General features: G+C 38.4%; 1 protein-coding gene across 6 annotated transcripts in view; it reads left to right on the forward strand.

The window, feature by feature from the left end:
* kmt2cb (lysine (K)-specific methyltransferase 2Cb) overlaps positions 1-12056 on the forward strand; it is a 108764-nt gene that overhangs the window by 20375 nt on the left and 76333 nt on the right. For all 6 annotated transcript variants that reach the window (XM_056263010.1, XM_056263035.1, XM_056262996.1 and 3 more), the window contains exons 4-5: positions 3612-3765; positions 8165-8350. In XM_056263010.1, coding sequence (XP_056118985.1) covers positions 3612-3765; positions 8165-8350 — 340 coding nt within the window. The remainder of the gene's footprint in view (positions 1-3611; positions 3766-8164; positions 8351-12056) is intronic.

Consider the following 12056-nt stretch of genomic DNA (forward strand, 5'->3'; position numbering starts at 1 on the left):
AATTTTTTTAATAGCATGTTAAAATTGCCACTTTTTGGGCGGTGAGCAGAAACGTGCCGTTTTTGTGTGTCCCTTTAAATGCAAATGAGCTGCGGCTTCTGCAAAATGCAGCAATCCATTTGCTTTAATTTCTTGTTGAATCTGTTTGTACAGTCAATCGCACAGCTCTTTCCCATTTCAGATGTGTTTTGTGTGGTTTTTCACTGCATTCACGCTGAACATCAACCAGTCTCTTTGCCACTCAGTGGGTGTAACCGCAGTGACTCACACCTACTGTGACGTCCTGTGCATAGCCTCTATTCAGTTGCTAAGATGTTCTGAGTGTTTTTAGCACGTTTTTACTATTTCTAGGGTGTTCTGAGTATGTGTCGAAAATTGCTATTCAGATGCTAAGGTAACATGTTGCTGTTTTCTTGTTACGGTGTTCTGAGTATTTGTAGTCCATTACTATACCGATATTAAGGTGGTGTTTTATTCACCATGTTGTTAAGGTGTTCTGAGTTGGAGCATGTTGCTATTCAGTTTATAGGGTGTTCTGAGTGTCTTAACACATTCTCACTGTTTATAGAATGTTCTGAGGATTGGTAGCATATCACTATTAAGATGCTAAGGTATTCGTAGTGTTTTTTAGCAGTTTGCTATTTAGTTGCTGAGGTGTTCTGAGTGTTTTAGCATGTTGCTATTCCGTTTGCATGGTGTGTTTTAGCACTTTGAGGTGTATGAAGTGTTTTTCGCATGTTCCCACCATGTCTAGGATGTTCTGAGTGTATGAAGCATATTTTAATTCAGTTTTTTAGCATGTTGCAGTTTAGCTGCTATGGTGTGCTGAGTGTTTTAGCATGTTGCTATTCAGTCTTTGGGGATTGTTCACCCATTTTATCATCTGCCACATGGAGATTGATTGATTAGAAAAGTAATAGCACACCTCTCCACAAAAACCCGCACAATTTGAGGAATCAATTCATGTCTTCTTAGGTACAAACATTATGGAATGAGCAGCTGCAAGTTTAATACAAAGCGTTTGGGCGTAAAACATAAATATCCCTAACAGTAAATATGAGCTATATCAATGCTAATGTTGCCTTAAGAAGCACCGTTTTCTTTCCAAATTGACCCTGATTTGTGGTGTCTGTTGTAGTTCCACTGAAGCTCTGTAAGATTAGACTGCACTGGCTGAAGTGAGTAGCCTACAGGAGGTGGTTGACTGCAGCTGTGGTTGAATGCGGCCTATTTTAGACCACAACTAGATCTCGGCTCACTAGGCGCTCTTAGTCACAGGTGACTCACACCTCTAATTGTTCACATTGTGTACATTCTGAGACAACTGTTTTCCCAGTTTCTCTTTTATTAACACATGGCACATGTGCTCTGCATATTTCCCCATAAATCAAAATGGATAGGGGTACGTGTTTGTTTTTCGAACAGGGAAACCAAAGATCCTGGGTCTTTCTACACTTTTGCTTAGCAGGCTGCTGTTGACATTATACAAATTCAGCCATTGTTCACACGTCATTCGGGATCTTTAAAAATGAAGGATATTGGCCTGGATCTGAAAGGCTGGTTTACTGGAAACAATTAGCATGGTTCATAATAAATAAACATTTCATGGATGAAAATTAATTTGAGGCAAAGGTACTCAGTCAGAGGTCATTCTGGCTTGTCACTGTGTCAGTCTCTGTGACATTCCTTTTGAGCAATGCAACACTTAGATTGACTTGTAAATCTCACCGCTCATTTAAAAGAACCAGTTGTCTTTTTGATAGATGCATCGTCTGTTTGTTTACTCCAAAATGCATTAGCTTGACCAACCTAAAACATACAGTGCTTTGGTGTAATTTGAGGTAAAGATGATTTCTGTCTTTCCCAGGGGATAACTTAAAAATAGTAAATACATCCAATAATTATTATTTTTTTTAATAATAAATAAGTTAATAACTTTTCAAATTGACAAATAGGCTGTATAGACAATAATATAATACATTAATAAATCACTTATAAAATGTACATAAATAGACATATTTAAAACTGATTAATGTTTAAAATGTTAGTTAAATTTCACAAAATACTACATTAATCTATATTTATGCAATTGTCATGCGATTTCAATAATGATTTATCAGTTTATTATTTGTTACATTTAAATAAATGAACAGAGTCCCACCTTATATTAAGTGTATATAACTAAACTAACATTTAAATGAATAATTTGATCTAATGCACTTATTGTGTACTTGCATGTTTTTACATTGGTAATTCATTTCTGTAGTTACATCTACACTCACCTAAAGGATTATTAGGAACACTATACTAATACTGTGTTTGACCCCATGGGTACATGGATGGGTACATGGTGGCCATAAAGGGATGGACATGGTCAGAAACAATGCTCAGGTAGGCCGTGGCATTTAAACGATACCTATTTGTAGTGGAGATGAGTGGTACCCGGTGGGGTCTTCTGCTGTTGTAGCCCATCCGCCTCATGGTTGTGCGTGTTGTGGCTTCACAAATGCTTTGCTGCATACCTCGGTTGTAACGAGTGGTTATTTCAGTCAAAGTTGCTCTTCTATCAGCTTGAATCAGTCGGCCCGTTCTCCTCTGACCTCTAACATCAACAAGGCATTTCCGCCCACAGGACTGCCGCATACTGGATGTTTTTCCCTTTTCACACCATTCTTTGTAAACCCTAGAAATGGTTGTGCGTGAAAATCCCAGTAACTGAGCAGATTGTGAAATACTCAGACCGGCCCGTCTGGCACCAACAACCATGCCACGCTCAAAATTGCTTAAATCACCTTTCTTTCCCATTCTGACATTCAGTTTGGAGTTCAGGAGATTGTCTTGACCAGGACCACACCCCTAAATGCATTGAAGCAACTGCCATGTGATTGGTTGATTAGATAATTGCATTAATGAGAAATTGAACAGGTGTTCCTAATAATCCTTTAGGTGAGTGTATAATTATTACATTGTTGACTCTACCCGTAAACACGACATTAAATTTAACCCTGCCACCAAACCTGCCCTAACCTTACCCGTATCCCACCTTAATAGAAGCGAAAGTGACCATAACTGTGTCTTTCATATCAGTATTTTGTTTTACTAATAAAATGATCATTTATTTTTATTCTGAAGTGATTTTCTGCCTGAGAGCGTCAACAAGATGGCTGCTGAATGAACTAACTTGCCTAAAAGGACTGAACTTGCTCCATCTCTTCCACCCAACAGAGTATCAGACTGCAATTAGCGATCCATGTTCTTTGATGCTGTTTGTGTTTGTGTTACCGAAGTGCAAGCGAAATAGTGATTGGCAACATAAATAAATTATGTGAAGTTTGTTTTTAACAGCATTTCGTTATTTTCCCCAATGTAGAACCACATTCTATTATAAATGACAAGTAAAAAATATAAATATACAAAATATTTGTAAATACTTTATTTATACCTTGACAGTTTTACACTATCACCTGTAGTGTGTAGTTTCATTTTTATTAGATAAATGAATTCAGTTGGCAAAACGATCATGCATTTAATGATCAGTTTTAGCCAAAATATCGGTATTGGTGCAGCTTTAATTAACATGGATGCATCTCTCTTTCTGTGTCTCTTGTTAGTCACTAAAGGGCAGCAGGAGGAGACGGAGGACGCCTCTGCCGTGGCAGTTTCAGCAGAGGGGGAGGAAGAGGAGCAGCCGTCATCCCCTCTTCCTGCGAGCTCTGAGACGGGGGCGGCACAAACATCATCAGCCTCTGGAGAAGCTAAAAGCAGGTCAGAGCAGCATCCTCTCGCCAGGCTGAGTCACCGCCGGGCGTGGGAAGCGTGCGCTTGTGGACGTGTGTGAATGTTTGTGAATGGCTTCGTGTTTTAAGCCTTTTTGACTGTTGCGCCTATCCACCAAGATCTCAAAATGGAAGGTCAAACGATAGCACACGTGTGCTGAAGTATGTGTTGCTGTTGGCTACCGTTCTGTCTTTACATGGGGGATGGGCACATGATCAGCTTAATAAAAGAGCACTCCGGGTAAAGAAGACTGCAGTGCAGGAAGCCTGGAGTAAGTGCTGCCGTGGCACAGCCCTCCAGCTGGAGAGTTCACTGTGTATCTAGGAGCACAAAGATCAGAAAGGTGCTACATTAGGCCAACTTCAGGATTCATGCAAATTTTCTGTTTACATTCCTAAAATGTGTAATATGCTGTCTCAATTTACTCAATTTGACCTCTAATTTCTGGTGTTACATGACAGAGAGGTAATATTGACTATTTTTAGCATTACTGGCTATAAGTGGAATACTTCAGTCATTCATTGTTCAGAATAGAATAGTTGCTTACTACGTATACTTGACTATTATTTTTTGCATAGAAACCATAGGCATTGTGTACAATAAATATTTCAAACAGAAGTATGTTACATCAGTGGGTCTCAACTGGTTTGATCATGGGACCCACATTTTCCATGGCCACTAAGCCGCGACCCTTTTTTTTTTTAACGCGCATGCACACTGCACACTATCTAGTTGTTTTTTTGAGTATGGGGAAAAAAGTGGCCGTTTCTAAATTTGTGGGTGTTTTCAAACTGGTGGGTGTTTATAAATCATGCAATGAAAATGATGCCCTTCACCAAACCCCACCCCTAAACCCTACCCTAACTGTGACTTGGGCAAATCAGGTGACGCGGTCGTAAACGCCTCTCTGTTTATGGCCTCGCCCACTGATCTGGTAACTCTTATTACTCTCCTGCAGAGACCTATACTTGGTTTTTTTTTCAACCGCTCAAATCACTCGCACATGCTCTGTTGTATGCGCACTGTCCGTACGGTCACAAAAATTGGGCTGCATGCAGACGGGGTGTGGGACGTCCGCTTACCCTACTGATGAGAACAATTACGTCATACGGAAAGTACTTGGACACAGACGGCCAAAGTATACTTTGGGCTATTAAATAGCTGTCCCAAACTAGTTTTTGTTGATACAATAAAGTAAGTTGGTATGTATGAGCCACCACAGCCATTTAAAAATATACAAAATAACACAAAATTAAAATAAAGTGTGATTTTGGGGTTGCAAAAACAACAGTTACCATGGTAAATAAACAATATTAAACATGAACTGTTAATGAAACATATGGAAACTGCTCCTGATAAATAGAATGAAGCTCATACCTGCATGCAAATCCTTCCCAGTAATCACATTCTTGCAATTTCATGACTTGCTAATTGCTAATTGACAACATAGTAATTACATTAGGCCTACATGCTCGTAATTTCTTTTGCGCTTTATTTATAATGAAGTGATATACAGCACGCACCGCCGCATTTGCGCGTACAATTGAAGAGTGCACGCCACAAACACAATATAACGTCTGGCAGGACAGGAAAGAAAATAGCATTAGAATAGCGACACTTACATATAGCCTGGCAACATCTTATCTGACCACAGATTCTGAATCAGGACAACCGTGTTTTTTCTCAGGCACTCTTTACTTAAACTGTCTGACAGAAGAGTCAACAGCTTTCTCACACGTCTTTCAAAATAAAGGTCTTGCATCAGAAAAACATAGAATTACGTTTCTTGTTATTTCTTTGACTCCTCGACCCACTGAAAACGGTCTTGTGACCCACCAGCTGAGAAACACCGAGCTACATTGGCAAATCATGAGAAAAAAAAAAGAGACAGAGAGCTGAAATTACTTCTTTTCTTTTCTTTTTTTACAATGGAAATCAATGGTCAAGTCAAGAGCATTGCATTATGGGATACCATATGCGCTGTTGCATACTCCACATTTGGCAAGTGTAATATGTTAGTATGCTATTAAACATATTTAATTCTGGACAGATCTTTTTCTTGGAGTCCCGACTCTGGGTTTGTTGGTATGTATGCGCCGTGTCTGTTTGTTTATGCTCTCAGCTGAATGTGCCTCAATGTTGATGCTACACTACAAATTTAAGGTTCCCCTGCCACACATGCACAAACATACATAAACACGCAAACCCCTGTCCAAACAGTGAACTCACCACGGCCGCAGGTCTCCCAGGCTTCAGTCCATGAAAGGTTGCTAACAGACTGAAAGATGGCTTTTTAGGATGGACTGTACTGCCCATGAGGGCCAATGATGTGGGGACAATTTTATATCTGAGGGCTGCTCAATATTGACTGTTTTCCTCCTTAAGCTGTCATGTCAACACAACAAGCCTCACTGACAAAACTACAGAATTTTGAGGATTATTGCAGTGACACTTTTTACACAGAAATCACGCACTCGTCATCAAAAGAAATTTGATGTAGCGACATTGCAACACAAAATAATGTTTTGTCCATTAGTCTGTAGCAAATTTGCTTGTTTTTACATTGTGGCAGTTTTTTAATGTCATGATGATGTGATCATTTTCATTTGAAAGTTGTAAAATAGGAATTACTCATATTGCTGGCAGTGATTTTACTGTTGAATCTGTTGTGTCTAAATGTTATGTAGCTATATTTTGCGAAGCTGTCTCCTCACTTTTATTCCAGTGAGGATATAGTGGAGTTCTGGTTTAATTGTTGAAAATTTTTCCATTTTCAGTTAGACACAGCATGTGTGAATTCTAACACTCCCACATACTTCTTAGTATTAGAAACTTTGGTTTTGCAACTTGCTTTTTTCTCCTTTGACTGTAACAGTCAGAGACTCTCAGGTAGATATGAATCTATTGCAGTGTATTTCATTCATTAAAAATTTATGGTATTTTATTGTTTTTGTTGATATTTTTCCTTAAATGTTTTTTTAGAAAGCCACAAGTTATAAAAAAAATCTTTATACATATTTTGTTTTAAAACAAAAACAAAAACTGGGCATTCTAGGTTGCCGAATTTCATCCAAAAACGAAAATTGTCATAATTTACTCACCCTCATATTGTTCCGAATCCAAACACATAAGACTATATCATTTAAAAAATCGTTATAAATGTAAAAGAATGACAGAGATAAACGATATCGTAGGAATCACTTTCACAGCAATACATTTTTTTTCCCAGTTAAACGATAAAAACATTGACAGCCAATCAGAATCCAACAGTGTATTAAGAGCTTGAGCATTTAAAGCAAAGAGAACGTTATCGTGGACCAAGACCAAATACATTAACATTGACATATACATTACCATGCCAATCTCTATTACCAGACTAATCTCCCAAGAGTTGAATGACAGAAATATAGTTATCATTGTAGTTATTAACAGCCCATTACGTTCATCTTTAAACACATTGAAGCCTGACAACGGCCTTCAGCTGTTACTATAAACCATGGTTTCACAGCATTGATTAAATATTGGGAATTATTACAGGTCAAATACCTAGACGATTTTCAAACTGTCCTTTCAATAAGCCCCACTCTAAAAACTTTTTCATGGACGAGCTTGTGTTCTTTTCTAATGCATGTCTATGGTACATCTTTGTGTTTGGGTATTTTTAATAGCAATTTTATGGAAATCAACTAAAATATAATAAACTGTTGTTGACGCTCACTTATAACAGTGGTACAAGATACCCGGAAAGGATATAACTGTTTTTTATTTATTTTATTTTTTTATTCTTATCTTTAAATAAATCCTGAGAAGTGCGTAGTGTGATTAAGCAATGTATCAATCCTCATTCCAAAGATACATTTACTCCAAGTTTCGGTTGACAGTGAGACGCATTTGACTTGATACCTATACTGAGTTTTTAATCATGTTATTGTGAAGTTTAATAGTTTCTTTAAATAGAAATGGCAGATTGGTTAGAATAGAATGGTTTTGCAATGTCACAATTAATTTCAGCCCAACTAAAAATAATATCCATTTAATTTCACAAGTTTATGAGCACATTTTACTGAAAATTTCTCAAACGTCTCCTGTTCACTCCTATGGAAAGCTAGTCTGAATTAGCACTGACCGAGGGGGTTGGAGTTTAGCGAAGGGTCAATTGTAAATATTTTCCTGCCAAAGTGTGAGCTGCTGTTATATATAGTTTGTATGTTAAACATTGAGTGAATATTTTGTTGTTTTAAACAAAGTGTTGCAATTTTGCTACAGTGGGTCTTAAAGGAACGTTCTGCGTTTAACCGAAACATTCCATTAAACCCATTACGTTGCACATGTTCAGAACTGCAACCTCGTTTCATTCGCTAACCGCATTCCTCTCATCTCCTCACAGCGAACAGCTCTGTGCCTTCTGTTACTGTGGCGGTCGAAGCCTGTTGGGCCAGGGGGATCTGAAGCCATTCAGGGTCACGCCCGGATACGACCCTCCACTCCGACAATCCTCCACAGAAGAGGGCCATGACCATGACGACAAGAGTGGGGCTGCCAGCCAATCAGGGAGACACAGGGGCCCAGAGAGGTAAGCTGATTGGCTGGGGCGAGTGGGGCTGTCGTATGATATCAGCTGTGATGTGTAGTGTACCGGTAATGTTTAAATGAGCTCAGCTAAATGGGGCTTCTCTCACGACAACACAACTCTCACGTTTCTTCTTTTTGGTCGGCCCCTGTGAAATAGATCAGATGGTATTGGCCGTTGTCAGAGGGAGGAAAGTGTCACACGAGCCAAAGGATGTGCGTGTGTGTGTGTGTTTGTACTCTCTGTGACGGTGTATGTAAGGGCTGTTCTGAACGGTAGGTCTGTTACAGGCAGCAGGGCGCTGATACCTGACGTCACTGGTTGAATCACCCTCATCTGGATGAAATTTAAGGCAAAGACTGAATACGGATCATTCCAGTTGAAAATTGCACTCATTGCTCTAGTATGTGTGTGTTTTTGCTTAATATCCTGGAGACAGACTCATGTGAAGCAAAGAGTATTCGTCCTAAAGTGACCCTGTGTGTCGTCTTGGCAAATGGCAATGCTTATTTATCCAACATACTTTGATTTAAAGCACATCTGTTCATTGTCACTTAAAGCCAGGATATGTTTCTAGCAGGAGTGTATACTGGCTTTCACAAGTTTAGGGTTGGTAAGATTTTTAAAAATGTTTTTAAAGGCGTTTCTTATGCAAAGCTGCATTTATTTGATCAAAAATACAGTAAAACCAATAATATCGTGAAATATTATTACAATTTAAAAATGTAACCATTGTTTTCTTTTTTAATACATTTTTAAAATGTAATTTATTCCTGTGGTGTCTAAGCTGAATTTTTAGCAGCCATTACTCCAGTCTTCAGTGTCACATGATCCTTTAGAAATTAAGGCTGCTCCCTAATAGTCGACTAAACGTTAATCGATGAGAAGAGGCCTAGTCGGCCAAATTTTAATTAGTCGGTAGGATGCAGAAAAAAACTCCACAGGAAGTGGCAAAGTCACGCAGTCCGTGACGGACAGATCATTAACAGGGAAATCCAAACGTTCGCCTATTATTCATCAACCTCAAAAATGTTTTTTTCTTTTGAAACATGAACCTAAATAAACCTAAATTAATACTTCACTTACTGCATGACATTTAACTCAACGTGGATTTCTCTCTATAGGCGCATGCACTAAACTGCGGAAGATGGCAAGTCAGCGTCATCAAATTCATCTTTGCAGCCGAAACACTAGTTTATTAATAAGATATTAAAATGTTCAGATGGTCTCCTTTCTTTCTTTGTTTTTCTCGACAGCACTTAATTTATACTTTAAAGGCTCGATTCTATGGTTTAGTATTTCTCTGTAACATAGAACAGTGCTAGCAATGTTACACATACTATTTTTCTCAGCCCTGAAACTTAAACCATGTTCCGAATCCACCACCCAGTGTATAATTGAGTACTTAAATGAATATCATAAATGTGCGACTTGTCAATTCGAAATTGGAGCTTGCCCATTTATTTATTTTGCGAAATTGACCAACTGACTGTATGTTATCAATTGCATATTTAATGGATAAATACTAATATTCTGAAATATTAAAATAACTGTTTACCATTTTAATATATTATAAAATGTAATTTATTCTTGTGATGGCAAGGCTGAATTTTCATTAGCAATTACTCCAGTCTTTAGGGTCACTGTAGGTGTACATAAAAGGAATATAAAAGATTATTGCCATAAATTACCATTTATGTTGTCCTCCACATTGTGCACATAATCGAGGTTGTATTATGCGTGTATGTAAGCAAACGCCTGTCATGCTTGATTTACATTTAATGACATATTGCTATACAACCCCAATGGTTTGGCATTACCCGGATAGATCTAAATCCTGCGGCCTGTGCTTCATTCAGAAAGGTATAAACACGCACATGGCTGTTGGCTATTTGCTTTTCATATGTGGCTCTCTGCGAGCGTTCTCCCCTAGCTGATCATTACCCCGCAGCTATTGGGAGTCACAGAGCGAGATGTGAGACGCCGGCCCCAGCATGCGCTCAGTCCAACAAAGGGCCCTCTCCCTGCTCTCTCGCACAGCTGCCTAATTTGTCTTGGCTCTTTGGAGCCAATCAGCCGTCTCCCAGGGGCACGTGTGACGTAATGTGCTGCCAGTCTGATGTTGGCGGTTAGCCAGCCCTGCTGAGCTTTGTCATCTGTGGCCCGCAGTATCGAGCAGCGGGTCTGAATGTGGAGTAGCTAGTCGGAATGGTGGATAAACACAATTTAAAGAGAATTTTTTGGTTCATTTACAGCAGCATGGTTTTTTTTAAAAGTTTTTTATTTCCATTATGACATTATTTTGTATGTCAATTAGTCTCTTTTTTTCTGTAGAAATTTGTAATAATGTTCCCACTGTTTTTTCCACTGTTTTTTTTTTTTGACAAACATTATAATCATTTATAGGTATGTGCCTGAAGCCGAATACTTTATTCGGGCACCCTACTTCCGTTTTGTGTCACTGTGGTGCAAAGAAAAAAAAATTTAGTAAGCCACATTTAGCTCTATATATTATAAATTTTCACCACTGCATATGTTATCAAAAGTGTTATTTATGGAAACCTGTTTGTTTGTGTTGGTTTCCATGCTCATGCTATTGATTTTGCCTAGTGTACATCATTTAATTGCTTTGTTAGGTTATGTAATATAGCATGAAACCCCATTTGTATTTACAGTACGAGCACTACTAGGTAAAATAATACGGCACTCAGAAATTATATTTCGTTTCATCCTCATCTATTGTCATGGGATTACACAGAATGTCAGTCAGCAGCACACTCTGCGTTTGAAATCACAGTTAACCCCTCGTATATGTCAGCCGTCCCAGCAGGTGGATAGAGGAGGGGTATAATGAGATGCTCCGAGCTGTGATGGATGCATTTTTGCCCCATGATGTGTTTACGATGAGTCATTTCTGTGTAAGTGGTTAATCAATCAGCACCATCCCACGCAACACCCCCCCCCCCCATACCGAAATTAAAATGGCTGTGAGTCAAACCCCTCCAGTCCCTGAATGTCAAGAATAAATTAACACTCTCCTTGTGCCGGTGTTTCATGATAGAGGGCCAGCAGTTAGAGATCATGTACACATTCATCTCACTCTATATATGGTCTATAGAAATTAGGGCTGTGAAACTTTTTTTAATTGAATTTAGTACATGATGTGCTGTTTAACTAATATCAAATAAAAAGTGGCTTATATATAATATTTTATTTCTATAACACTGTACAGCGACCTAATAATTTGTAGGTGTTAGTAAAAGCTAATGTAGAAATGCAAATGTTGCTGCTTATTCCATCATAAGTGGCATAAATTTAAAGGCAGAGCAGCCAGAGACAGATTGTTTGGGGAATATTTGGAATTAGATGCAGTTAGGTGATCTAATTTGATATTTGGCAGAGTGACATTGTAGCATATTTTGCAAATAAGCTGGTGCCCAACCAATAATGGTTCTGTAAATGTTCCACGTTTAAAGGGAATTTATTTTGGAAAATGCTGTTACTTGTTTTCTGTGGCAGTGTGGTTGCACTATTATTAAATGTTATTACAGAAATTGTCCATTTGTATTGCTCCTTGATATAATATTGAATCTTTTCATTAACTTAGAAAACCATCGTTGGTTTGACACATCTTCATTTGCTCTTCCTTCTCTTCTGATACCATGTCCCAACAAGGCGTGACAAAACAAAGCACACCCTGAGTTTTTGT

This window comes from Rhinichthys klamathensis, unplaced genomic scaffold (genome assembly GCF_029890125.1).
Source record: "Rhinichthys klamathensis goyatoka isolate OS25496 unplaced genomic scaffold, OSU_Roscu_1.1 h1tg000011l_1, whole genome shotgun sequence".
Taxonomy (NCBI): domain Eukaryota; kingdom Metazoa; phylum Chordata; class Actinopteri; order Cypriniformes; family Leuciscidae; genus Rhinichthys; species Rhinichthys klamathensis.